At 45.2% G+C, this 25,029-nt stretch overlaps 2 protein-coding genes across 6 annotated transcripts in view; one reads left to right on the top strand and one right to left on the bottom strand.

Annotated features, from left to right (window-relative positions):
- The window catches only part of dennd1a (DENN/MADD domain containing 1A), a 152,760-nt gene extending 131,160 nt beyond the window's left edge, over positions 1-21,600 (top strand). For 2 of the 5 annotated variants that reach the window (XM_071351864.1, XM_071351862.1), the window contains 8 exons: positions 29-100; positions 1,735-1,791; positions 2,540-2,704; positions 10,028-10,090; positions 15,094-15,164; positions 16,872-17,009; positions 17,873-18,107; positions 18,326-21,600. In XM_071351864.1, coding sequence (XP_071207965.1) covers positions 29-100; positions 1,735-1,791; positions 2,540-2,704; positions 10,028-10,090; positions 15,094-15,164; positions 16,872-17,009; positions 17,873-18,107; positions 18,326-19,441 — 1,917 coding nt within the window. In that variant the 3' untranslated portion in view covers positions 19,442-21,600. The remainder of the gene's footprint in view (positions 1-28; positions 101-1,734; positions 1,792-2,539; positions 2,705-10,027; positions 10,091-15,093; positions 15,165-16,871; positions 17,010-17,872; positions 18,108-18,325) is intronic. The other 3 variants (XM_071351863.1, XM_071351865.1, XM_071351866.1) reach the window with 3 other exon arrangements.
- Positions 21,601-24,274: 2,674 nt separating this feature from the next.
- Positions 24,275-25,029, bottom strand: part of crb2a (crumbs cell polarity complex component 2a) — a 31,682-nt gene continuing 30,927 nt past the window's right edge. The window contains exon 13 of the mRNA XM_071351861.1: positions 24,275-24,828. Coding sequence (XP_071207962.1) covers positions 24,607-24,828 — 222 coding nt within the window. The 3' untranslated portion in view covers positions 24,275-24,606. The remainder of the gene's footprint in view (positions 24,829-25,029) is intronic.

Here is a 25,029-nt window from a genome sequence, read left to right as displayed (position 1 = left end):
CCGCTAACAATGGCTTTGTCTCCAACAGAAAGGGGGCGGTGCTATCTTTAACACAGTGAGGACCAAGGCTAATCCGGCCATGAAAACAGTCTATAAGTTTGTAAGTGTCCCTCTATCATGACAATTACACCATGACACTCCCAAAATGTTTCACTGTTAATCTCGGCATATTGCTGCCACTTTGAAGGGGCAATCTGCAGTTCAAACAATAACAAATTGGTTTTGGTAATCAACTTAGGGATGTGGCTGGAGAAATGGAACCACTCTCATATTCATAGACAGCTCTGGATGCAAGGACTGACCATCCATGATATTATTATTCCAAATCCTGACTTTGACATCAGCATGACGCAACAGTATTCGTCGGACCAGGCAATGTTTTTCCACTCCTCAATTGTCACTGTTGGTCAATGCGTGCCCACTGGAGCTGCTTCTTCTTGTTTTTAGCTGATCAGAGTGGAACCCGGTGTGGTCGTCTGCCGCAAAAGCCTATCCGTGACAAGGACCGACGAGTTGTGTGTTCCGAGATGCCGTTCTGCACACCACTGTTGTACTGCGCCGTTATTTACCTGTTTGTGGCCCGCCTGTTAGCTTGCACGATTCTTGCCATTTTCCTTCAATATCTCTCATCAACGAGCTGTTTTCACCCACAGTACTGCTGCTGACTGGATGTTTTTTGTTTTTCACACCATTGTAGGTAAACCATAGACACTGTTGTGCGTGAAAAGCCTAGCAGGGCGGCCATTTCTGAGATACTGGATCCGGCACGCCTCGCAGCAACAATCATACCACGCTCAAAGTCGCTTAGGTCACTCGTTTTGCCCATTCTAATGTTCAAACTAACAGTAACTGAATGTCTCTGCCTGTCTGCCTGCTTTATAAAGCAAGCCATGGCCATGTGACTCACTGTCTGTAGGAGGGGTGGTGTACCTAATAAACTGTCCAGTGAGTGTATGTACAGCGCATTCAGAAAGTATTCAGACACCTTCCCCTTTTCCACGTTTTCTTGTGTTACAGCCTTATTCTAAAATTGATTAAATTATTTATTGTCCTCATCAATCAACACACAATAGCCTATAATGACAAAGCAAAGCAGGTTTTTAAAATGTTTTGCAAATGTATTAAACATAAAAAACAGATACCTTATTTACGTAAGCATTCAGACCCTTTGCTTTGAGACTCGAAATTGAGCTCAGATGCATCCTGTTTCCATTGATTATCCTTGAGATGTTTCAACAACTTGATTGGAGTCCACTTGTGGTAAATTCAATTGATTGGACATGATTTGGAAAGGTACACCTGTCTATATAAGGTCCCACAGTTGACAGTACATGTCATAGCAAAAACCAAGCCATGAGGTCAACGGAAATGTCCGTAGAGCTCCGAGGCAGGATTGTGTCGAGGCACAGATCTGGGGAAGGGTACCAAAACATTTCTGCAGCTTTGAATGTCCCCAAGAACACAGTGGCCTCCATCATTCCCTAATGGAAGAAGTTTGGAACCACCAAGATTCTTCCTAGTTCTGGCATCCCAGCCAAGCTGAGCAATCGGGGGAGAAGGGCCTTGTTCAGGGAGGTGACCAAGAACTTGATGGTCACTCTGACAGAGTCCAAAAATGGATGTAGCAATTGCTGATAGCCCCTTTAAAAGTAGAACGCAAGATGACTCCTGACTTACAGACATCAACAGAAACAAAATCTGCTAAATAACCCCTTGTGTGTTTTCCCTCCAAAGGCTAAAGATCATGCCAGGATGGGGATAAAGGAAGTCAAGAGCCGACTAAAGCAAAAGGTACCTAGTTCTCTGTGTTCAGCGTTTGGGTTTTGTTAACCTTTATCAACGTGTAAATTGACATTTGTCTTTGGTCCAAATCAACGCCTGAAGAACAACTTCACAGAACACAACTGGCACACACACAGACACACACACACATGCACACACAAATGCGCTGCCACTCAATGGACGACAGAATTCACTCACTGATGGTTTTTCCTCTCCCACACCTGGCTGTCACTCTTCCTTCCGCTGTGTGTTCATCTCTCCAACCTGACTCTCTGTTTACCTCTCACCTCTCCAACCTGATGCCCTTAACTTGACCCTCTCAACTTGACCTTCTGTTGACCTCTCATCTCTCAACTTGACCCCTCATCTTGACACTCTCAACTTGATCCTATGTTGACCTCTCACCTCTCAACTTGACCCTCCAACTTGACAATCTTTACTTCTGGCACAATTCTGCTCCTTCATCTTGGTCCTCTCCCTCCCTCTCTCACACCCTTTCTCCAAATATGGCCCTATTCTGTTCCTTAAATCCTCTAACATATATCTGCCCCTCTAACACCTATTTGGCCCTCCTTTTATCCTGCTTTGGCCGTCCCCTACCCTCGTACCCCTCACCTATGCCCCCCCCCCCCCACTATAGCCCTGTAGGGCCTCCTCCCTCGACCTCCCACTCCCCCTCTCCCTGCATGGAGACCATCACCACCACTACCCCCTCCAGCCACGCCAACCTCCTCCGTATTCTTGTGCCCCTCTCCAGGAGCTGGCAGAGAACGGCTACTCCTCGACAGTGGGCACTGGTGGCACAGGAACGGGCACCGGGGAGGAGGGCACCACTGCCGGGTCGCCCACCTCCACAGACGGAAAGGACGGCAGCGCCCGCACCTGGGACGAACGGCGGCCTATCACTGTGCACTTTGGACAGGTGGGTGAGAGGAACAGGAGGGATAGAAAGGGGGGTGAGCTAGAGAGGTCAATGAGGATGTGTGTGTGTGTGTGTGTGTGTGTGTGTGTGTGTGTGTGTGTGTGTGTGTGTGTGTGTGTGTGTGTGTGTGTGTGTGTGTGTGTGTGTGTGTGTGTGTGTGTGTGTGTGTGTGTGTGTGTGTGTGTGTGTGTGTGTGAGTGAATGCCTCCTATACTGTAAGTCTGCAAAACCATAAGCAGCATATAAAACCTCTCATATCTTCAACTGTCTGATCTCTCTTCACTGACTGTTAATCTGTTGGACTGACTGTTTTAATGCTGCTATATTTAGGAATGACATATATGCTCCTAAAAAACACTCTACTGTCCTATAGTCACAGTTGTCTATAGCAGTTGTTTAATGAAAAGTCTCCCCCAGTCTTTCCTACTTACAGTCATCGTTATAACTGTAGAAATATATAAATATCTATCTGATTAACACAGTGTGACTCTCCTCCTTATGCTACTGTGCTGTCAGTTCTATAATTGTATCACAATCGTTGTTATTGGTTCTCTATCGTTCCATCTCTTTTGTTGCACTCATTCCTTGTCGTTTCACACGCTCTATCATGCATGTCTCTGAGTGTCCACTCGCTCTGATCCATCCTGTCATCCATGTCTCTGAGTGTCCACTCGCTCTGATCCATCCTGTCATCATGTCTCTGAGTGTCCACTCGCTCTGATCCATCCTGTCATCCATGTCTCTGAGTGTCCACTCGCTCTGATCCATCCTGTCATCATGTCTCTGAGTGTCCACTCGCTCTGATCCATCCTGTCATCATGTCTCTGAGTGTCCACTCGCTCTGATCCATCCTGTCATCCATGTCTCTGAGTGTCCACTCGCTCTGATCCATCCTGTCATCCATGTCTCTGAGTCTCCACTCGCTCTGATCCATCCTGTCATCCATGTCTCTGAGTGTCCACTCGCTCTGATCCATCCTGTCATCCATGTCTCTGAGTGTCCACTCGCTCTGATCCATCCTGTCATCCATGTCTCTGAGTGTCCACTCGCTCTGATCCATCCTGTCATCCATGTCTCTGAGTGTCCACTCGCTCTGATCCATCCTGTCATCCATGTCTCTGAGTGTCCACTCGCTCTGATCCATCCTGTCATCCATGTCTCTGAGTGTCCACTCGCTCTGATCCATCCTGTCATCCATGTCTCTGAGTGTCCACTCGCTCTGATCCATCCTGTCATCATGTCTCTGAGTGTCCACTCGCTCTGATCCATCCTGTCATCATGTCTCTGAGTGTCCACTCGCTCTGATCCATCCTGTCATCCATGTCTCTGAGTGTCCACTCGCTCTGATCCATCCTGTCATCCATGTCTCTGAGTGTCCACTCGCTCTGATCCATCCTGTCATCCATGTCTCTGAGTGTCCACTCGCTCTGATCCATCCTGTCATCCATGTCTCTGAGTGTCCACTCGCTCTGATCCATCCTGTCATCCATGTCTCTGAGTGTCCACTCGCTCTGATCCATCCTGTCATCCATGTCTCTGAGTGTCCACTCGCTCTGATCCATCCTGTCATCATGTCTCTGAGTGTCCACTCGCTCTGATCCATCCTGTCATCCATGTCTCTGAGTGTCCACTCGCTCTGATCCATCCTGTCATCCATGTCTCTGAGTGTCCACTCGCTCTGATCCATCCTGTCATCATGTCTCTGAGTCTCCACTCGCTCTGATCCATCCTGTCATCATGTCTCTGAGTGTCCACTCGCTCTGATCCATCCTGTCATCCATGTCTCTGAGTCTCCACTCGCTCTGATCCATCCTGTCATCATGTCTCTGAGTCTCCACTCGCTCTGATCCATCCTGTCATCATGTCTCTGAGTCTCCACTCGCTCTGATCCATCCTGTCATCATGTCTCTGAGTGTCCACTCGCTCTGATCCATCCTGTCATCCATGTCTCTGAGTCTCCACTCGCTCTGATCCATCCTGTCATCCATGTCTCTGAGTGTCCACTCGCTCTGATCCATCCTGTCATCCATGTCTCTGAGTGTCCACTCGCTCTGATCCATCCTGTCATCCATGTCTCTGAGTCTCCACTCGCTCTGATCCATCCTGTCATCCTTGTCTCTGAGTGTCCACTCGCTCTGATCCATCCTTTGTTCCTCTTCTTCATTTGTTCCTCCTTTTCTTCTCTGCTTTGCACGTGTGTGTGTTCAGTTTATCTAGTATAAAATCAAATGGACATTTCTAAACGTAATAATACTATTGGATCTCATTTCTAAACGTAATAATACTATTGGATCTCATTTCTAAACGTAATAATACTATTGGATCTCATTTCTAAACGTAATAATACTATTGGATCTCATTTCTAAACGTAATAATACTATTGGATCTCATTTCTAAACGTAATAATACTATTGGATCTCATTTCTAAACGTAATAATACTAGTGGATCTCATTTCTAAACGTAATAATACTATTGGATCTCATTTCTAAACGTAATACTACTATTGGATCTCATTTCTAAACGTAATAATACTATTGGATCTCATTTCTAAACGTAATAATACTATTGGATCTCATTTCTAAACGTAATAATACTATTGGATCTCATTTCTAAACGTAATACTACTATTGGATCTCATTTCTAAACGTAATAATACTATTGGATCTCATTTCTAAACGTAATAATACTGTTGGATCTCATTTCTAAACGTAATAATACTAGTGGATCTCATTTCTAAACGTAATAATACTAGTGGATCTCATTTCTAAACGTAATAATACTAGTGGATCTCATTTCTAAACGTAATAATACTAGTGGATCTCATTTCTAAACGTAATAATACTAGTGGATCTCATTTCTAAACGTAATAATTCTAGTGGATCTCATTTCTAAACGTAATAATACTAGTGGATCTCATTTCTAAACGTAATACTACTATTGGATCTCATTTCTAAACGTAATAATACTATTGGATCTCATTTCTAAACGTAATAATACTATTGGATCTCATTTCTAAACGTAATAATACTATTAGATCTCATTTCTAAACGTAATAATACTATTAGATCTCATTTCTAAACGTAATAATACTATTGGATCTCATTTCTAAACGTAATAATACTAGTGGATCTCATTTCTAAACGTAATAATACTAGTGGATCTCATTTCTAAACGTAATAATACTAGTGGATCTCATTTCTAAACGTAATAATACTAGTGGATCTCATTTCTAAACGTAATAATACTAGTGGATCTCATTTCTAAACGTAATAATACTAGTGGATCTCATTTCTAAACGTAATAATACTAGTGGATCTCATTTCTAAACGTAATAATACTAGTGGATCTCATTTCTAAACGTAATAATACTAGTGGATCTCATTTCTAAACGTAATACTACTATTGGATCTCATTTCTAAACGTAATACTACTATTGGATCTCATTTCTAAACGTAATAATACTATTGGATCTCATTTCTAAACGTAATAATACTATTGGATCTCATTTCTAAACGTAATAATACTATTAGATCTCATTTCTAAACGTAATAATACTATTAGATCTCATTTCTAAACGTAATAATACTATTGGATCTCATTTCTAAACGTAATAATACTATTGGATCTCATTTCTAAACGTAATAATACTATTGGATCTCATTTCTAAACGTAATAATACTAGTGGATCTCATTTCTAAACGTAATAATACTATTGGATCTCATTTCTAAACGTAATAATACTAGTGGATCTCATTTCTAAACGTAATAATACTAGTGGATCTCAGTTAAACCATTTCACTAGTTAGTGTCTAGCAACCCTAACTAAGCTGGAGTGATACTTTACAGTCAACATAAAAGAAATAAAAATCGAATCAATACTTAGTCGACATACTCCAAGACATAAAGTGTTGTTAAAGCTGTAAACAAAGAGAAGGTTAAGAGACACTCTGGTCTGAAAAGCATCTCAACCACAGTCACCCACGTTGTGTCACCATGACCACAGGGGACTCCAAGACACATCACCGTGACGATGGTGACACCGTGCTGACAGAGGACCCCGTTCATTATGTCGCTATGGTAACCCCCCAGTAGCCCTCATGCCTCTGCCTCCTCCGCTGCTATGAAGAGAGAAAAGAGGGGGGGGTGAGAAGAGAGATGGGAGGGAGATACAGAGCGAGAGAGAACGTCTTTGAGGTGTTGCTCCCAGCACCATCCATCCATCTCTCTTCCTCTCATTAGAGCGCTGAATAATTAGGACACACACGTCCTCTCTCTTTCTAATATACACACACACCTGTCAGGACAACGTTCGTTAAAAGCATTGTCATCCGCAACGAGGATACAGTGTCAGTTAGCTGAGACTTTGTTCAAGGAGGGCCTAGCAACATCTGTTTTTGAGTTGGTGTGGGTACGTGGTATTGAGTGGAGGGGATGTTGTAGTGGTTGTGTGGTGGGAGTTGTCTGGTGGGGGTTGTGTGGTGGGGGTTGTCTAATGCGGTTGTGTGGTGAGGGTTGTGTGGTGGGGGTTGTGTGGTGGGGGTTGTGTGGTGAGGGTTGTGTGGTGGGGGTTGTGCGGTGGGGGTTGTGTGGGGAGGGTTGTCTGATGTGGTTGGGTGGTGGGGGTTGTCTGATGTGGTTGGGTGGTGGGGGTTGTGTGATGTGGTTGTGTGGGGAGGGTTGTGTGGTGGGGGTTGTCTGATGTGGTTGGGTGGTGGGGGTTGTGTGGGGAGGGTTGTGTGGTGGGGGTTGTGTGGTGGGGGTTGTCTGATGTTGTTGTGTGGTGGGGGTTGTCTGATGTGGTTGTGTGGTGGGGGTTGTCTGATGTGGTTGTGTGGTGGGGGTTGTCTGATGTGGTTGTGTAGTGGGGTTGTCTGATGTGGTTGTGTGGTGGGGGTTGTCTGATGTGGTTGTGTGGTGGGGTTGTCTGATGTGGTTGTGTGGTGGGGGTTGTCTGATGTGGTTGTGTGATGGGGGTTGTCTGATGTGGTTGTGTGGTGGGGTTGTCTGATGTGGTTGTGTGGTGGGGGTTGTCTGATGTGGTTGTGTGATGGGGTTGTCTGATGTGGTTGTGTGGTGGGGGTTGTCTGATGTGGTTGTGTGGTGGGGGTTGTCTGGTGGGGGTTGTCTGATGTGGTTGTGTGGTGGGGGTTGTCTGATGTGGTTGTGTGGTGGGGTTGTCTGATGTGGTTGTGTGGTGGGGGTTGTCTGATGTGGTTGTGTGGTGGGGTTGTCTGATGTGGTTGTGTGGTGGGGGTTGTCTGATGTGGTTGTGTGGTGGGGGTTGTCTGATGTGGTTGTGTGGTGGGGTTGTCTGATGTGGTTGTGTGGTGGGGGTTGTCTGATGTGGTTGTGTGATGGGGGTTGTCTGATGTGGTTGTGTGGTGGGGGTTGTCTGATGTGGTTGTGTAGGTGGGGGTTGCGTTGTGGGGGTTCTCTGATGTGGTGGTGGTTGTGTGGTGGGGGTTGTGTGGTGGGGGTTGTGTAGGTGGGGGTTGTGTGGTGGGGGTTGTCTGATGTGGTTGTGTGGTGGGGGTTGTCTGATGTGGTTGTGTGGTGGGGTTGTCTGATGTGGTTGTGTGGTGGGGGTTGTCTGATGTGGTTGTGTGGTGGGGGTTGTCTGATGTGGTTGTCTGGTGGGGGTTTTGTGGTGGGGTTGTGTGGTGGGGGTTGCGTTGTGGGGGTTCTCTGATGTGGTTGTGTGGTGGTGGTTGTGTGGTTGGGGTTGTGTGGTGGGGGTTGTGTGGGGAGCATTTGTGTGGTGGGGTTGTGTGGTGGGAGTTGTCTGATTTGGTTGTGTGGTGGGGGTTGTCTGGTGGGGGTTTTGTGGTGGGGGTTGTCTGATGTGGTTGTGTGGTGGGGGTTGTCTGATGTGGTTGTGTGGTGGGGGTTGTCTGTTGTGGTTGTGTGGTGGGGGTTTTGTGGTGGGTGTTGTCTGATGTGGTTGTGTGGTGGGGGTTGTCTGATGTGGTTGTGTGGTGGGGGTTGTCTGATGTGGTTGTGTGGTGGGGGTTGTGTGGTGGGGGTTGTCTGGTGGGGGTTGTGTGGTGGGGGTTGTCTGATGTGGTTGTGTGGTGGGGGTTGTCTGATGTGGTTGTGTGGTGGGGGTTGTGGGTTGTGTGGTGGGGGTTGAGTAGGTGGGGGTTGTGTGATGTGGTTGTGTGGTGGGGGTTGTCTGGTGGGGGTTGTGTGGTGGGGGTTGTCTGATGTGGTTGTCGTGTGGTGGGGTTTGTGTGGTGGGGTTGTCTGATGTGGGGGTTTGTGGTGTGGTTGTGTGGTGGGGGTTGTCTGATGTGGTTGTGTGGTGGGGGTTGTGTGGTGGGGGTTGTCTGATGTGGTTGTGTGGTGGGGGTTGTCTGTGGTTGTGTGGTGGGGGTTGGCTGATGTGGTTGTGTGGTGGGGGTTGTCTGATGTGGTTGTGTGGTGGGGGTTGTCTGATGTGGTTTTGTGGTGGGGGTTGTGTGGTGGGGGTTGTCTGTGGTTGTGTGGTGGGGGTTGTCTGATGTGGTTGTCTGATGTGGTTGTGTGGTGGGGGTTGTGTGGTGGGGGTTGTCTGATGTGGTGGTTGTGTGGTGGTGTGGTGGGGGTTGGCTGATGTGGTTGTGTGGTGGGGGTTGTCTGATGTGGTTGTGTGGTGGGGGTTGTCTGATGTGGTTTTGTGGTGGGGGTTGTGTGGTGGGGGTTGTCTGTGGTTGTGTGGTGGGGGTTGTCTGATGTGGTTGTCTGATGTGGTTGTGTGGTGGGGGTTGTGTGGTGGGGGTTGTCTGATGTGGTGGTTGTGTGGTGGGGGTTGTGTGTTTTTTTTTTGGTGGAGCTTTGTGGTGTGGGGGTTGTCTGTGGTTCTGTGGTGGGGTTGTGTGGTGGGGGTCGTCTGATGTGGTTGTGTGGTGGGGGTTGTGTGGTGGGGGTTGTCTGATGTGGTGGTGGTAGTGTGGTGGGGGTTTGTGGTGGGGTTGTCTGTGATTGTGTGGTGGGGGTTGTCTGATGTGGTTGTTTGGTGGGGTTGTCTGATGTGGTTGTGTGGTGGGGGTTGTGTTGTGGGGGTTGTGTGGTGGGGGTTGTGTGGTGGTGGTTGTGTGGTGGGGGTTGTGTGGTAGGGGTTGTGTGGTGGGGGTTGTGTGGTGGGGGTTGTGTATTGTCAGGCAGGGATGCAGACTAAATAAGGAATATGTGAGACTGTGGGTCACTCCATCTGAAGATTAAACAAATATATACATGTAATGTGTGTGTGTATGTGCATGCATATACAGAATGTTTGTGTGTGTACATTATCATGTCCCTCCATTGCTATTTATGTGTGTGACCCCTGGGTGTCTCTGGTGCAGCCCCTCCGAGAGCCTCCCGCTCGGCCCCCTCCTCCCAGGCTCCAATGCGGCAACTCGCGGCCCGTGAGTACCTGCCCACTCTACCCCTCTACCTCTCGTCTCTGGCCTTGGCACCTGAGTTTGTGATTTGGAGTTTGTGCGTGCGTGCTTATCGACTGGTATACTGTCAGAGTATGCGTCACACGTATGTTCCATCTATCATGCTGTGCTCTCAGAGTTACAGGGTGACCTTTGAACGGCAGTTAGAGCGTTGGGCCATTAACCGAAAGGTTACTGGTTCAAATCCCCGAGCCGGCAAGGTGGAAAAATCTGCCGTTCTGCCCTTGAACAAGGCAGTTAACCCAAAACAATAACTGCTACCCAGGTGCCGATGACATGGATGTCGATTAACAGCGGTTGGGTTAAATGTGGAAGACACATTTCAGTTGAATGCATTCAGTTGGAAAACTGACTAGGTATTCCCCTTTCCTTTCCTTAACCTAACGTTGACTGGAGAGACTAATCCACTCCTATTCATTCACCTGATCTTTCTGCTCTGTTTCAGTGTGTATACCTGAGTTACCTCCTGTGTGCGTGTGCGTGAGTGACCTCTGGTGCACAGCTCTTCAACAGTTACTTAAACTCATGGCTGCTAAGCCACTGTCCTATGTTACACTGGCCTGAGCTATTTCTCTGGAGCTTCTGTAATGCTTCTTTTCACATTTCCCTTCAATCCTAGGCCTGGTCACGAGGACCCACATGCTTTGGTTCCATCCCAGCGATTACTGATTTAATAAAAGGGCTTAATGACTATTTGAAGAATAGGTTTATTAGTGCCAGGCGGGAAGAAAAGCCTGCACACCCTCTAGATATCCCAGGGTTGATGAACACTGCTCTATCGGGCAATGTCTAGTTCATCTACTGCAGAATCTGACACCTATATCACTGCATGAGTCTTTAATATCTATCATCCTTGCAACGTGTTTTAAAGCAAAAATACATATTTTCAGCGTCTTTTTATAATATCTATATTTCTGTCTGAGATGAATTAGCATGTTTACTATCATTACATATTCCTATAAAGGAGTGATGTGAGCTTAACACCAAGTCTTTTTCTAATGGGTTTTGAATAGAAAGACACATTTAATGGTACGTTTTAGAGCGTCCACAGTGAAGTACATGACCATATTTATCCCTACAGTTGTGGCACAACAGATGGCAAGAGTAGTGAGTATTCAATACACAATTGAGTTTATTCCTCGTTCTAAAGATCCTTAAGAAAAGGTGTCATCATTCGTGGTGCAATGATGAAGAAGCTCCCCCTATCGCGCGCGCACACACCCACCCACCCACCCACCCACCCACCCACCCACCCACCCACCCACCCACACACACACACACACACCCACACACACACATAACCCCCCATGACCTCCCTCCCTGCTCAGGATTAATTAAGCCTTTCACTTTTTACACCCATCCCTCCCTTTCCTTTCTTCTTCCACCTCTCACTCCCTACCTCGCTATTGTTTCCCAGACTCTGTTGTTTCCCAGGCTCTATTGTTTCCCAGACTCTATTGTTTCCCAGGCTCTATTGTTTCCCAGACTCTATTGTTTCCCAGTCTCTATTGTTTCCCAGACTATATTGTTTCCCAGACTATATTGTTCCCCAGACTATATTGTTTCTCAGAATATATTGTTTCCCAGTCTCTATTGTTTCCCAGACTATATTGTTTCCCAGTCTCTATTGTTTCCCAGACTATATTGTTTCCCAGTCTCTATTGTTTCCCAGACTCTATTGTTTCCCAGACTATATTGTTTCTCAGAATATATTGTTTCCCAGACTCTATTGTTTCCCAGACTATATTGTTCCCCAGACTATATTGTTTCCCAGACTATATTGTTTCCCAGTCTCTATTGTTTCCCAGACTATATTGTTTCCCAGTCTCTATTGTTTCCCAGACTATATTGTTTCCCAGACTATATTGTTTCCCAGTCTCTATTGTTTCCCAGACTATATATTGTTTCCCAGACTATATTGTTTCCCAGTCTCTATTGTTTCCCAGACTATATTGTTTCCCAGTCTCTATTGTTTCTCAGAATATATTGTTTCCCAGACTATATTGTTTCCCAGTCTCTATTGTTTCCCAGACTATATTGTTTCCCAGTCTCTATTGTTTCCCAGACTATATTGTTTCCCAGTCTCTATTGTTTCCCAGACTATATTGTTTCCCAGACTATATTGTTCCCCAGACTATATTGTTTCCCAGTCTCTATTGTTTCCCAGACTATATTGTTTCCCAGTCTCTATTGTTTCCCAGACTATATTGTTTCCCAGTCTCTATTGTTCCCCAGACTATATTGTTTCCCAGACTATATTGTTCCCCAGACTATATTGTTCCCCAGACTATATTGTTTCCCAGTCTCTATTGTTTCCCAGACTATATTGTTTCCCAGTTTCTAGTGTTTCCCAGTCTCTATTGTTTCCCAGACTATATTGTTTCCCAGTCTCTATTGTTTCCCAGACTATATTGTTTCCCAGTCTCTATTGTTTCCCAGACTATATTGTTTCCCAGTCTCTATTGTTTCCCAGACTATATTGTTTCCCAGTCTCTATTGTTTCCCAGACTCTATTGTTTCCCAGACTATATTGTTTCTCAGAATATATTGTTTCCCAGACTATATTGTTTCCCAGACTATATTGTTTCCCAGACTATATTGTTTCCCAGACTATATTGTTTCCCAGACTCTATTGTTTCCCAGACTATATTGTTCCCCAGACTATATTGTTTCCCAGACTATATTGTTTCCCAGTCTCTATTGTTTCCCAGACTATATTGTTTCCCAGTCTCTATTGTTTCCCAGACTATATTGTTTCCCAGACTATATTGTTTCCCAGTCTCTATTGTTTCCCAGACTATATTGTTTCCCAGTCTCTAGTGTTTCCCAGACTATATTGTTTCCCAGACTATATTGTTTCCCAGTCTCTATTGTTTCCCAGACTATATTGTTTCCCAGTCTCTATTGTTTCTCAGAATATATTGTTTCCCAGACTATATTGTTTCCCAGTCTCTATTGTTTCCCTGACTATATTGTTTCCCAGTCTCTATTGTTTCACAGACTATATTGTTTCCCAGACTATATTGTTCCCCAGACTATATTGTTTCCCAGACTATATTGTTTCCCAGTCTCTATTGTTTCCCAGACTATATTGTTTCCCAGTCTCTATTGTTTCCCAGACTATATTGTTTCCCAGTCTCTATTGTTTCCCAGACTATATTGTTTCCCAGACTATATTGTTCCCCAGACTATATTGTTCCCCAGACTATATTGTTTCCCAGTCTCTATTGTTTCCCAGACTATATTGTTTCCCAGTTTCTAGTGTTTCCCAGTCTCTATTGTTTCCCAGACTATATTGTTTCCCAGTCTCTATTGTTTCCCAGACTATATTGTTTCCCAGTCTCTATTGTTTCCCAGTCTCTATTGTTTCCCAGACTATATTGTTTCCCAGTCTCTATTGTTTCCCAGACTATATTGTTTCCCAGACTATATTGTTCCCCAGACTATATTGTTTCTCAGAATATATTGTTTCTCAGAATATATTGTTTCCCAGACTATATTGTTTCCCAGTCTCTATTGTTTCCCAGACTATATTGTTTCCCAGTCTCTATTGTTTCCCAGTCTCTATTGTTTCCCAGACTATATTGTTTCCCAGTCTCTATTGTTTCCCAGACTATATTGTTTCCCAGACTATATTGTTCCCCAGACTATATTGTTTCTCAGAATATATTGTTTCTCAGAATATATTGTTTCCCAGACTATATTGTTTCCCAGTCTCTATTGTTTCTCAGAATATATTGTTTCTCAGACTCTATTGTTTCCCAGTCTCTATTGTTTCCCAGTCTCTATTGTTTCCCAGACTATATTGTTTCCCAGACTATATTGTTTCCCAGTCTCTATTGTTTCCCAGACTATATTGTTTCCCAGTCTCTATTGTTTCCCAGACTATATTGTTTCCCAGTCTCTATTGTTTCCCAGACTATATTGTTTCCCAGTCTCTATTGTTTCCCAGACTCTATTGTTTCCCAGACTATATTGTTTCTCAGAATATATTGTTTCCCAGACTATATTGTTTCCCAGTCTCTATTGTTTCCCAGACTCTATTGTTTCCCAGACTATATTGTTTCCCAGTCTCTATTGTTTCCCAGACTATATTGTTTCCCAGACTATATTGTTTCCCAGACTATATTGTTTCCCAGACTATATTGTTTCCCAGTTTCTAGTGTTTCCCAGACTATATTGTTTCCCAGTTTCTAGTGTTTCCCAGTCTCTATTGTTTCCCAGACTATATTGTTTCCCAGACTCTATTATTTCCCAGACTATATTGTTTCCCAGACTATATTGTTTCCCAGACTATATTGTTTCCCAGACTATATTGTTTCCCAGTTTCTAGTGTTTCCCAGTCTCTATTGTTTCCCAGACTATGTTGTTTCCCAGACTCTATTGTTTCCCAGACTATATTGTTTCCCTGTCTCTATTGTTTCCCAGACTCTTAGTGAAGAGAGCTCTCCTCTATAGGCCAGCTGATGCCCCCCCCCCCCCCCCCTCCCCACACACACACTAATTAGTCTTGTAGTTCTTCCCTTAACTACCTCCTCCCACTGAGTTTGACCCTCTGGGTTAGGGTCAGGGCTGGGGGCAGCCAGGGCAGCTGGAAATACCAGATTACATTTGACCTCTAACCCCTCACCCAACCCCATGACCTCTGACGCCACCTGGTCTCAGGTGGTAGCTGTAGGGTTGCTCTGTTATGACACATCCTCCACCATCCAAGGTTTAGGGTTCACCACATTTGTTTTGCAGAATGTCTTTGGTGTCAGACAGGAGAAAATCACTATATTCTATGTGGATATGACATTTTACCTATCAACTGATATTCACATACGGGCTAATGTCTAAGCATGTGTATTGACATATCAACATGCATATGGGCTAACATATGTGCACAATATTTTCTGTGTCTGTGTCCGTTAGTGTAACTCGATTGGAATAGTTTGTTTGTGATTTTATTTTTTATATTTCCACAGGCCCGTCCACCTAGGCCTCAGGTAGCCAAGAGACCTCGCAGCAACGTGGGCCTGGAGAGTAGCCCTGAACAGTAAGACCACCAAGCTACACTATACACATCCTCATCATCACCATCATCGTCATCACCTAGTTCCTCATAAGCTACACTATACACATCCTCAAATCACCCATCAACTTCATCACCTAGTTCCTCATAGTTCCTCATAATCTACACTATACACATCCTCATCACCCATCTTCATCATCACCATCACCTAGTTCCTTATAAGCTACACTATACACATCCTCAAATCACCCATCTTCATCATCACCATCACCTAGTTCCTTATAAGCTACACTATACACATCCTCATCATCACCATCATCATCACCTAGTTCCTCATAAGCTACACTATACACATCCTCAAATCACCCATCATCTTCATCACCTAGTTCCTCATAATCTACACTATACACATCCTCAAATCACCCATCTTCATCATCACCATCATCTTCATCACCTAGTTCCTTATAAGCTACACACTTACCAAGGTCTGCAACTACAACAAATTGTTTTAGTTTTCATTTGGACAGGGTTCTCCAGCTCCAGTGCTGGATAGATACTGGATGTGCAGGCTTTCGCTCAAGCCCTGCAGTAATCCAAAAATGAAGAACACAATTAGTTGATTATTTTGGACTGGAGTTGGAGAACCCTGTCCTATACTAATAATGAAGAACTTGCAACTATACCCACTACCATGTTATTGACACATACACAAACACTTCATCTACATACTCACTACCAGAAACGCACATATTAGCCACAGTATAATGTATGCAGATACACACCATGATATCCCTGGAAACCCTCTATTTATGTTGGTACTCAGCCCCACAGTCCCAGAAGCATGTATGAGAGCTTCTGAGGGCTAGTGTAGCATGAAGCTAACCATTGGGAGTTAGCCAATTTCACAGTCTCCTGCGGTGTAGAGTAGCATGAAGCTAACCATTCGGCATTAGCCAACTATTCTCAATAAATTACACCTCGGGGTTTCCAGTGTTTTCAGTTCATCTAGTGTGTGTTTGTGATGTAACTGTGTGAGAAAGGTTCAATCAAATATTCATGGAGTTTTTTAGGCTGGACTTGGCCACTAGATTAACAAAGCTGTAACAATCTAAGTGTGTTATTCAAAGGTTGTGGGAATGCTTATTTGTTTTTTTATACAATGCGTGGGTCTAATCCTGAATGCTGATTGGTAAAAACCACTTGATTGAAGACCCACAGACTACACTCAGACTCACGTTTGGTGAAGTCTGCAGATGTTTGCTGCCCTCTTGTGGCATATGAAAAGAAGTTGTTGGATTGGTCTGATGTTACCAATGAAGAAAAATATGTCACAGGCCAAGACTGAGATTTCTCTCTTTCTGTCTTTTTCAATCATCTCTCCATTTCTCACACCTTATTGAAAAACAAAGAAATCATTCAATGAAATTTAAAGTGTTCTGTTCTATATCTATCAGTCATACATCAATAATTTTTTTAAGATAACATTTCACACAAAATCATCTGATATACAAAAAATGATTCAATTTTCTTTTTCTTTGTCTGTCTCTTTTCTTCTCTCGCTCCTCTCTCTCTCTCTCTCTCTCTCTCTCTCTCTCTCTCTCTCTCTCTTGCTGCTCTCTCGCTGCTCTGTGTGGGATATGGGATATCTCTTTATCTCTCCTTCCTTTTCTATCTCTGTCATTCCCTTTCACTTTCTTTCTCTCTCTGCCTATGCTTATCTACCTCCCCCAGTGGTGGCCGTCCCACACGTCACTACACAGTCTTTCTGTCCGAGGACTCATCAGGCGACGAGCTGCAGCACGAAGACGACTCCATTGCCAGCTTCCCCGAGAACTTTCTCTTCTCTGCCCCCTTCGAATGGTCACCCCTGTACGCTGTACTCCTACCTATGATAATGCACTCACTTCATTGTGTAGTGCTTCTTTGATTGGCTTATCTCCGTCCGGCTCGATGCATGATTGGGCGGCTGATCCGCCACTCTTCCAATGTTTTTTCTTTGATTGTTTTCGATTGGCTGAACACGATCTCTTTCTGCTGTCTGCATTAGGTTTTGTGGTCCATCTCTCAAATGGTTTTTGGCTCCATTGCCAGCAAACATTATAATCTGCTGCAATAGTAGCTTATCATGTAGCAAAAAAAAGCAGGCCTCAGTCAGGCAAGTGTAGCGACAGCAAGTGTAGCGACAGCAAGTGTAGAGACAGCAAGTGTAGAGACAGATTTCTGTTCAAGCAGGCAGAAATACAGCATCATCCGTTTGCATCATATGATGTAGGATGTATTTCTGCCTGCTTGAACGGCAGTAAGCTCAGGTACACATGAAAACATGACATGACCCTGAGAATTGATAGAACATCGCTCCAATATGCTCAGAAATTATATAACATTCAAAATGGTTGAATCTTTCCTTTAATAATCGTATCTATGTGCTGGGACTGTAACAGTGTAACTGCTCACAGGGTGGGCAACTCCAGTCCTCGGGGGCCTGATTGGTGTCACACTTTTTCTCCATCCCTAGTAAACACAGCTGATTAATCAAATTGTATTCCAAACAGAAGATCATGATTGGTGTCACAGTTTTGCCTCCAATAATCAACTAATCAGGCCCCTGAGGACTGGAATTGCCCACCCCTGTCAACAGTTTACTGTACTGCATGTGACAATATTAATTATGTGCAACTGTGCGTGCAGCCGTGCACACATGCATGTAGCTAATGAAATAATTTGTCCGACAGGCCGCCTCCTTACCGCTCCCTGAAAGAGGCGGAGGGGGGGGAGGAGCCCATCAGCGGCCCCTCCTACACAGCCCCACCCAGCCCAGTGATGGAGAAGTTTGCTGATATCAACCTGCTGGGGAACATGTTCAGCTGCTTGGACGAGCCTGAGGGACAGCAACTCAGCCTGGCCAAGAGCCTGGAGGACCTCCGCACACCCAAAGACCCCCAGGAGCAGCAGAAATTAATCTACCAGGTACTAGAGGACACGTGGGACATGGTGGCTACAGACCTGAATCAAAAATGGATTTCAGGGGTCTGAAACTCCCGGTTTGCGTGCCAAAAACAGCCCACAAGCCGGCTAAAGAAATTGTTAGACTTCTGTGATCCATTAACTATACTCATGTTACATTATATAGCATTTGATAGTACAGGTTATCAGCTGTTTTGTTCTCTTGTTTCTTCCCTCTGTAGCGGATGGACCTGAGTGGCACCCTTCCAGGCCTCAAGCACTCCAACCCCTACAACAAGATGTGGAGCATGCATGGGCAGGATGATATGGCCATGTCCGGACGGGTGTCTCCGAATTGGGACCGACCCCTGTCCGTGCCCCCCCCTGACCTGGAAGAGCTGCGGCCCCCTAGCCGAGAGAGCTTCGGTCCCGGGGTCCTCGAGCGGCCAGATCTCTTCATCACCCCCAGCCAAGGGGAGTGCATCACCATCCCCCGCCCCCAGGGGAGGAAAACCCCAGAGCCAGGTAAGGTCTTGGGTCCTCCACCAGTGCCCCAGCCCCGGACCAAGCCGGGGGTAGTGGGGGATGGTGGGACCACTACAGCAGGGGGGCAGGAGTTCCGGCAGGCCCTTGGGATGGGGGGTGACCTGATGCTGCAGCCCACCAAGATGGACTTCAATGACGGGAGGGATGTGGACCTGCTCAGCCTCCTGGACCCCCTGAACAACCCGGCCCAGACCACCACCACCACCACCCCAGCCTTGGCAGGGGAAGGAGCAGACACCCGGTCCAGTGCCGAACCTCCAACCTCCAGGCCTGTTCTCCCGCCACGTCCCTACCCTCAGAGCCTGCCCCCCTTCCACCAACACATGCCCCTGAACCCCTTCACCCTGCCCCTCGGCTACTCCACCCACAGACACTACTCGCCCACCGTAGCAGGGAATCCCTTCGGCGGCGGTGCCTACGGGCCTCCCGCCTCCGCCTATTTCCACGCCTCCCCCCATGGTCACCCTCCTCACCCTCTTTCTACAATGCCGGGGCTCTACAGACTGTCCTCCCCCGTGGGGTCTACCCTCCCTCCTGGTATGGGATCCATGCGGTCTGCCTTCCCCAGTCATGGCGGTCCTCCCCCCACCTCCTCAGGCAGCCACCATGCTCTCTCTAACCTGTTGGACTCCCCCTCGGTCCCCACCCCTAGCCTTGCCACTAGGGTACTGCCAAAGCCTCCCAACACTGCAGAGGACTCCAACGAGACTCAGGATCCCTTTGGGGACCTACTGGCCATGGCTAAGCCGGCCGCTGCACCACCTAAAAAGAAGGTAGAGGGCCTTCGGGGGAAGTGGGAGACTTTTGACTAACCCCCCTTTCCTTACTTTCCACGTGTGGGCGTTGTCTTATTCACCTCTTCCCTGCACCAGCTTATGCTGCTGACCAATGAGTAACAGAGTCTGTGTCAGGCGACCAATCAAGAGGCTGGGTTCCAAGCTGTCCCCTCTCCCCCGTCTCCCACTCTGCTAAATGTCGCAGTTCACACCTCACTCTTTCTCTCTCTCCCTCTCTCTCCCCCTCCTCTCTCCGTCTCTCTCTATGTCTCTATGTTTCTCTCTCTCCTCTCTCTCGTCCTTCAGTCTGGAATGGGACTCTCAACCCGGCCTTGCTTCTTTCAGTACGCTGTATATGCCAACCATGCACAGCCCATGCTAGCGCGCTCTTGCACAGTATCCCTTGGTGTTAGCTGTGTGTGTTCAATGCCTTCACTTAGACGTTAGCTTAGCTCAAACTGGAAGGCGTGTGGCCTCTAAAACACATCTTGACTCTATCCTGGGACCCGGCACCAAAAGGCCATCATGTCTCAGAAACTGTCAGAGCCGTGTCTGTTGCTACGATGGTAATGCTAATCATTAGAGTAGCTAGTAGTTTGTGGATTTCCCAGCTTAGCGGTGTTATAGTCCGATCTGTGGCACATCACTAACATGCAGTCCGTCCACCCTCAATGTGTTCAGCGGCGTCATGTTTTTAGAGGAAACTCTCGAATGATACATGATTTTGTTTGCCTGGACTAACTAATGGACCGTTGTCATTGACTGAAGCAAATCCACCAGAACATTTTGACTGAACGGAGTTGGTTGTGGACCTTGGTTTACGTTATGCCGGTTACAGCAATCTTTCAGGTGAAACTTTTGCTAATTCATTTGTCAAACTTTAAGAAGCCATGATTGTAAATTCCTATGTAGTAGGAGGAGAATATAGAACAACCATGTTGCACCAATCATGTTTGCTATTTAAACTCATCCCATGTATTCCCTTTTCCCCTTGTTGATTTTGGCCTTATTCTAAGTGTTATCATGTTTTCTGTGTCTGAGGACAGTGATCATCTACTACTGAGTCACTGGCTGCTTGCTCAGTGTGCTGCTACTATGTGTGCAAGAGTGTAAAGTATGTACTGACAAAATGGCTACCGTTGTCGGTTGCGTTTGCAACCGATTGCCAGTGCGCTTCCGTTTGGATCCGAAATGACTCAAATCAGGACCTAGACCAAGAACTAAGACGACACTAGTCTGTGACACTATAGGACGTTTGTCCCGACAACTGCTACAAGTAAACCCCCACCACCTTGTGGGTAATCACATTCATGGAGTCATAGGGGCTAACATTTGGGAGAACTCCTACATGCTAATGCTAAAGGCTAGTGGTGTGGTGGAAGATACAGTAAGGCTGTGGAGCAAAATCATGTCAAATTATGTCTGTGGAAAATTGAATTGGAACACATCTTGGTCCTTGCTTTGTGTGTAGAGGGAACAAAATAGAATGTACAGTGTATGATTGATTAAAGAGAGATATCAAGTACTGTGTCGGCTAATACTAGAAACATGAAGTAAAGTTTCATCTTTTGGAGCTCCTCCTCAGAGTTACGCGTTTCTCCTCTCTGGTCACAACAGCTTATGGAGAAAAGAATCCATTGAATCTCTGGGATACTTCATAAAACGGCACTAATGAGTTAGCAAGAACTTCAGTGACATTTAAGTCTTTCTTAGTCCATCCTGAAATGGTTTGCAAAATATTTCCCCCAGTTTTAGACGGTGATTCACCTATACTGCAAAATGCATCTATAATATGGACCTTTTAATTGATTTTGTCAAAAGGTTTTGCAAAATAAAGCCAAAATACAGACTTTTCTCTGAAGCGCGGTGTTAGTGACGTTGATTAGCTAGTCATACATTACTCAAGTTAGCGATAATTCATTCACAAAGGATTAGTAATAATTTGTTGTCAATATTTACCTGGCTATATCTAGACATCCCTAAGTATTCATTGTGTTTATAAGAAACCTTGATTTTACCAGAGCCTACAAAAATAATACATGGGATTTGTATATCACTTTTCAAGGAACCCTATGGTTTGTATGCACCTTTCTTAGGGGCTGTGGTAACTTCTGATCGACAATACATTTGAAGTGTGGTTTAAGAATCCGAGCAATGCATTAAATTAAATCTCACTCTAACAACTTGTCAAGACAGTAGCACAGTATTTATTGAATGAGTGAACATTCAGTGACAACAGTCTTTGCCTTACCGTCAAGGATACTCCATTATGTTTTAATCCATATCTACGTTGGGCAAAAGTCATTGGTGTGTCTATTTATTGCTGATGTAGATGGTGTCCATACCTCCACATCCCCTTCCACATCCCCTGCATCTCCCCTCCACATCCCCTCCATATCCCCTCCCCTCCACATCCCCTCCATATCCCCTCCACATCCCCTCCATTTTTCGTTTTTTCTGTTTCTTTTCCTCGTTTGTATATCTCTCACGATTATAAAGAACACAGTCACACAATCACTGCCTGGCTTCTTTTCATTCCCTTCTTTAGCTGGTAGTTGTACTGATTCTCTTCTTTTCTAGCCATGTTTCTGTCTGTCACTCTCATTGGATCTGCAGTGTGATCTGCTTATTGACCAACCTATTCCCTGAAGTCAAAGACTAACTATTGCCTCTTCTGAAGATCCTTAGTAGTGTCTTTTGGACCTTGTGTGTTAATAAATTGGGTTCGAAGAAAGATCAATTGCTTTCTCATGATGTTAGTTTACAGGGTTTTTTGGGGGCAGATTCTGTTGGCATGTTGACCATTTAGATTCATATCTTATGAGCGGAAACACCCAGATATAAAGGTAAGGTATTTCAAATCGGAACCAACAGTTGTTCCTCAAAGCTAGGCTCAGCTGAACTAGGCTAATGCTAACTAACTCCAAAAGCTCCAATAAATTGACGGGACACTCGAGCAACAGTATCCATCGCCTTATAATTGAAAGGTGCTGACTCAGTTTTCTCAGTGTTTTTATTATAAGAATCTCCCGCTATTTTTTTATATATTTTTTTAACACATACTTACAGTTCAATAACAACAAGGTTGTGTTTGTGTAGAATCCTCTATACAGTGCGGTCTTCATTGCATATTTTGAACTCTTGCTTTTTATGCAAAACCTTGTATGAACAGTATCAACATAAGAAATGTCCAGCGTCACTGAAAGTAGAATGTGAGAACAGTGCAAACTAATGCAGATATCGAACAACCCAGCAAAGAACTACAGTCAAATCATTTCTGACATAATTTACAACAATAAGACACAAACGTTTAGATTTTCCTCAGTATATAAAAGAACTAGGATTAAAGTACAGCAGTGTTTTCTCAGTATATAGTTCATATTTGTATCACATTACTTTTCGCTAAAGATTTGATGGAACCCATTCCTCTTATTCTTCAGTTGGGTCTTGCTGTGACTTGATGTTTGCATTAAGAAACAGTGAAGCACTTCACTTTTAAGGAAACATTTTTTGTACAATACAGTCAAAGTCCAAGTATGACAAAATGTTTGAGAATGTGACAAGAAGATAAAGGCATAGTGACATTTTGCCTTACTTTCGTTGTTTCCAGTCACATACTTACAGTACGCCAGCTTTTGGTGAGAGTGACATCTTCAAATAAGGACAGGTAAATATACTGTACAGCGTCTCAGGCTTTAACACAGATATCTGCATCGTCAGTTTGTTTAAACGTCATAAAAAAATATTCTAAATCAGAAACTTCTATCCTGTTGTTTCATCACTAATCTAGCTGCTCAGAAAACCGATTGTCTTATCCTCCGTTTGTAAACAGAAGTGAGCATGTTGCGTTAAATCTAACACAAAATGAGCGGAAGAACATCCTTTGTGCACATGAACGTGCTTAATTTCAACTTAAAATCAAACACAAAATCAAACACGTATGAACGACCAAAAATATACAAACTATAGCCTCTTCACACAAAAAGAAAATCAGTCATTCAAATTTGGGAAGGGGTAGGGATTGTGGAGTCCGACAGAGAGCGAGGTCTCACAAGGATGAATTTATTCTCCAAAATGCGTGCTCTACCAGTTCTAGAACTGTGTAACCTTGAGTGTGTAGTGGTGCCACAATTCCACATATTGTGACCATGGAGGATAAATTAGTCTTATGAGCAGAGTTCCTGGGGGGGAAGAGACAGACATGTCTTCAACAGGCAGTACATTGTCGCGTAGATTCTTTGCTAGTGGTGACTAAAGTGGCTTTGTAAAGAAAACCAACCCGTTGATTACAGTTGCTTTTGGCCCATAGACTGCTTAAACGGTGCAGAACCATTGAACTTTTAGTTGTAAAAGTTGTAAAATACTGAACCTCAGATTGTTGCCCTACCTTTAACCAAGAATTGCAAGGCTCTAGTAAGGGTGTGGGTAGGTGGTGCCCCCTGTTTATGTATTTCTTAAAAAGAGAAGTCCATCCAGTCCATCTTCCCAATGCTCACTCCTAGAGCATATGCCTCCTCTCCGTCTGTGGGAGACAAGCGGTTGTCCTTTGGTCCTTGGGCTCCCCCAACCAGGATGCTCCAACTGTCAGTTCTACCAACCAACCCCCACTGCCCAACCCCACTCCTCCAAATGTCAGTTCTCTACCAACCAACCCCCACTGCCCAACCCCACTCCTCCAACTGTCAGTTCTCTACCAACCAACCCCCACTGCCCAACCCCACTCCTCCAACTGTCAGTTCTCTACCAACCAACCCCCACTGCCCACCCTCACTCCTCCAACTGTCAGTTCTCTACCAACCAACCCCCACTGCCCACCCTCACTCCTCCAACTGTCAGTTCTCTACCAACCAACCCCCACTGCCCACCCTCACTCCTCCAACCCTCACTCCTTTAACCTCCACTCCCTCCCCAAGATCCTCAAAACCACTCACACATTAGATCAGTCCATCAAACCACAATTACACGGCACCACTGGGTCAGTAACATGTCCATCCGTCCAGCAGGGGGAAGCAGATCATCTCTTCTCCTCCTGTATCTCCTTCCAGCCAGCTAGACTGACTATACAGAGTCTATTGTCTCAAGTGAGTCTCGCGCACCTGCCAGCAGTGCGGTGCTCTCAGATCTGCTTTTGCAGCTTTTTGTGTTACGCTGCATAGCAACATGTTCCGAGCACAGTTCTCGGATCAGCTTTTATGACCCGATCAGATGAGCCGCTCCTCTGGGGGAACCTTGAGCATGCTGTCCATCTCCAGACGCGCCCCGGCCACCTCCTGAGTGCTGGGGCTGTAGGCGCCCTCTGACTGGCGTTTCTTGCGGGCAGTGAGCACCATGAAGGTGATGCCGATGACAGCCAGCAGGACACAGAGGCACACCAGGGGGATGGCTATCACCAGCCACGGCACCCTCTCTTTCTGGGGCTGTTTCTGCAAGGCGGGAAAACAATCAAGGAACCAAGGGAGAAATGTCAGTGATGAGTAAATGACTATGGCTAATTCTAAAATGACCAAATGCAAAACATTTTTATTACACGTCATAATAATTTGAATGAATAATCCATTATAAATGATTAAATCTTTATAAATACCATAAAACATTTATAAATGTTATTAAGGCTCATGCATTGT

Source organism: Salvelinus alpinus, chromosome 18, assembly GCF_045679555.1.
Source record: "Salvelinus alpinus chromosome 18, SLU_Salpinus.1, whole genome shotgun sequence".
Classification (NCBI taxonomy): Eukaryota; Metazoa; Chordata; class Actinopteri; order Salmoniformes; family Salmonidae; genus Salvelinus; species Salvelinus alpinus.
This window is presented reverse-complemented; position numbering and strand designations above follow the sequence as displayed.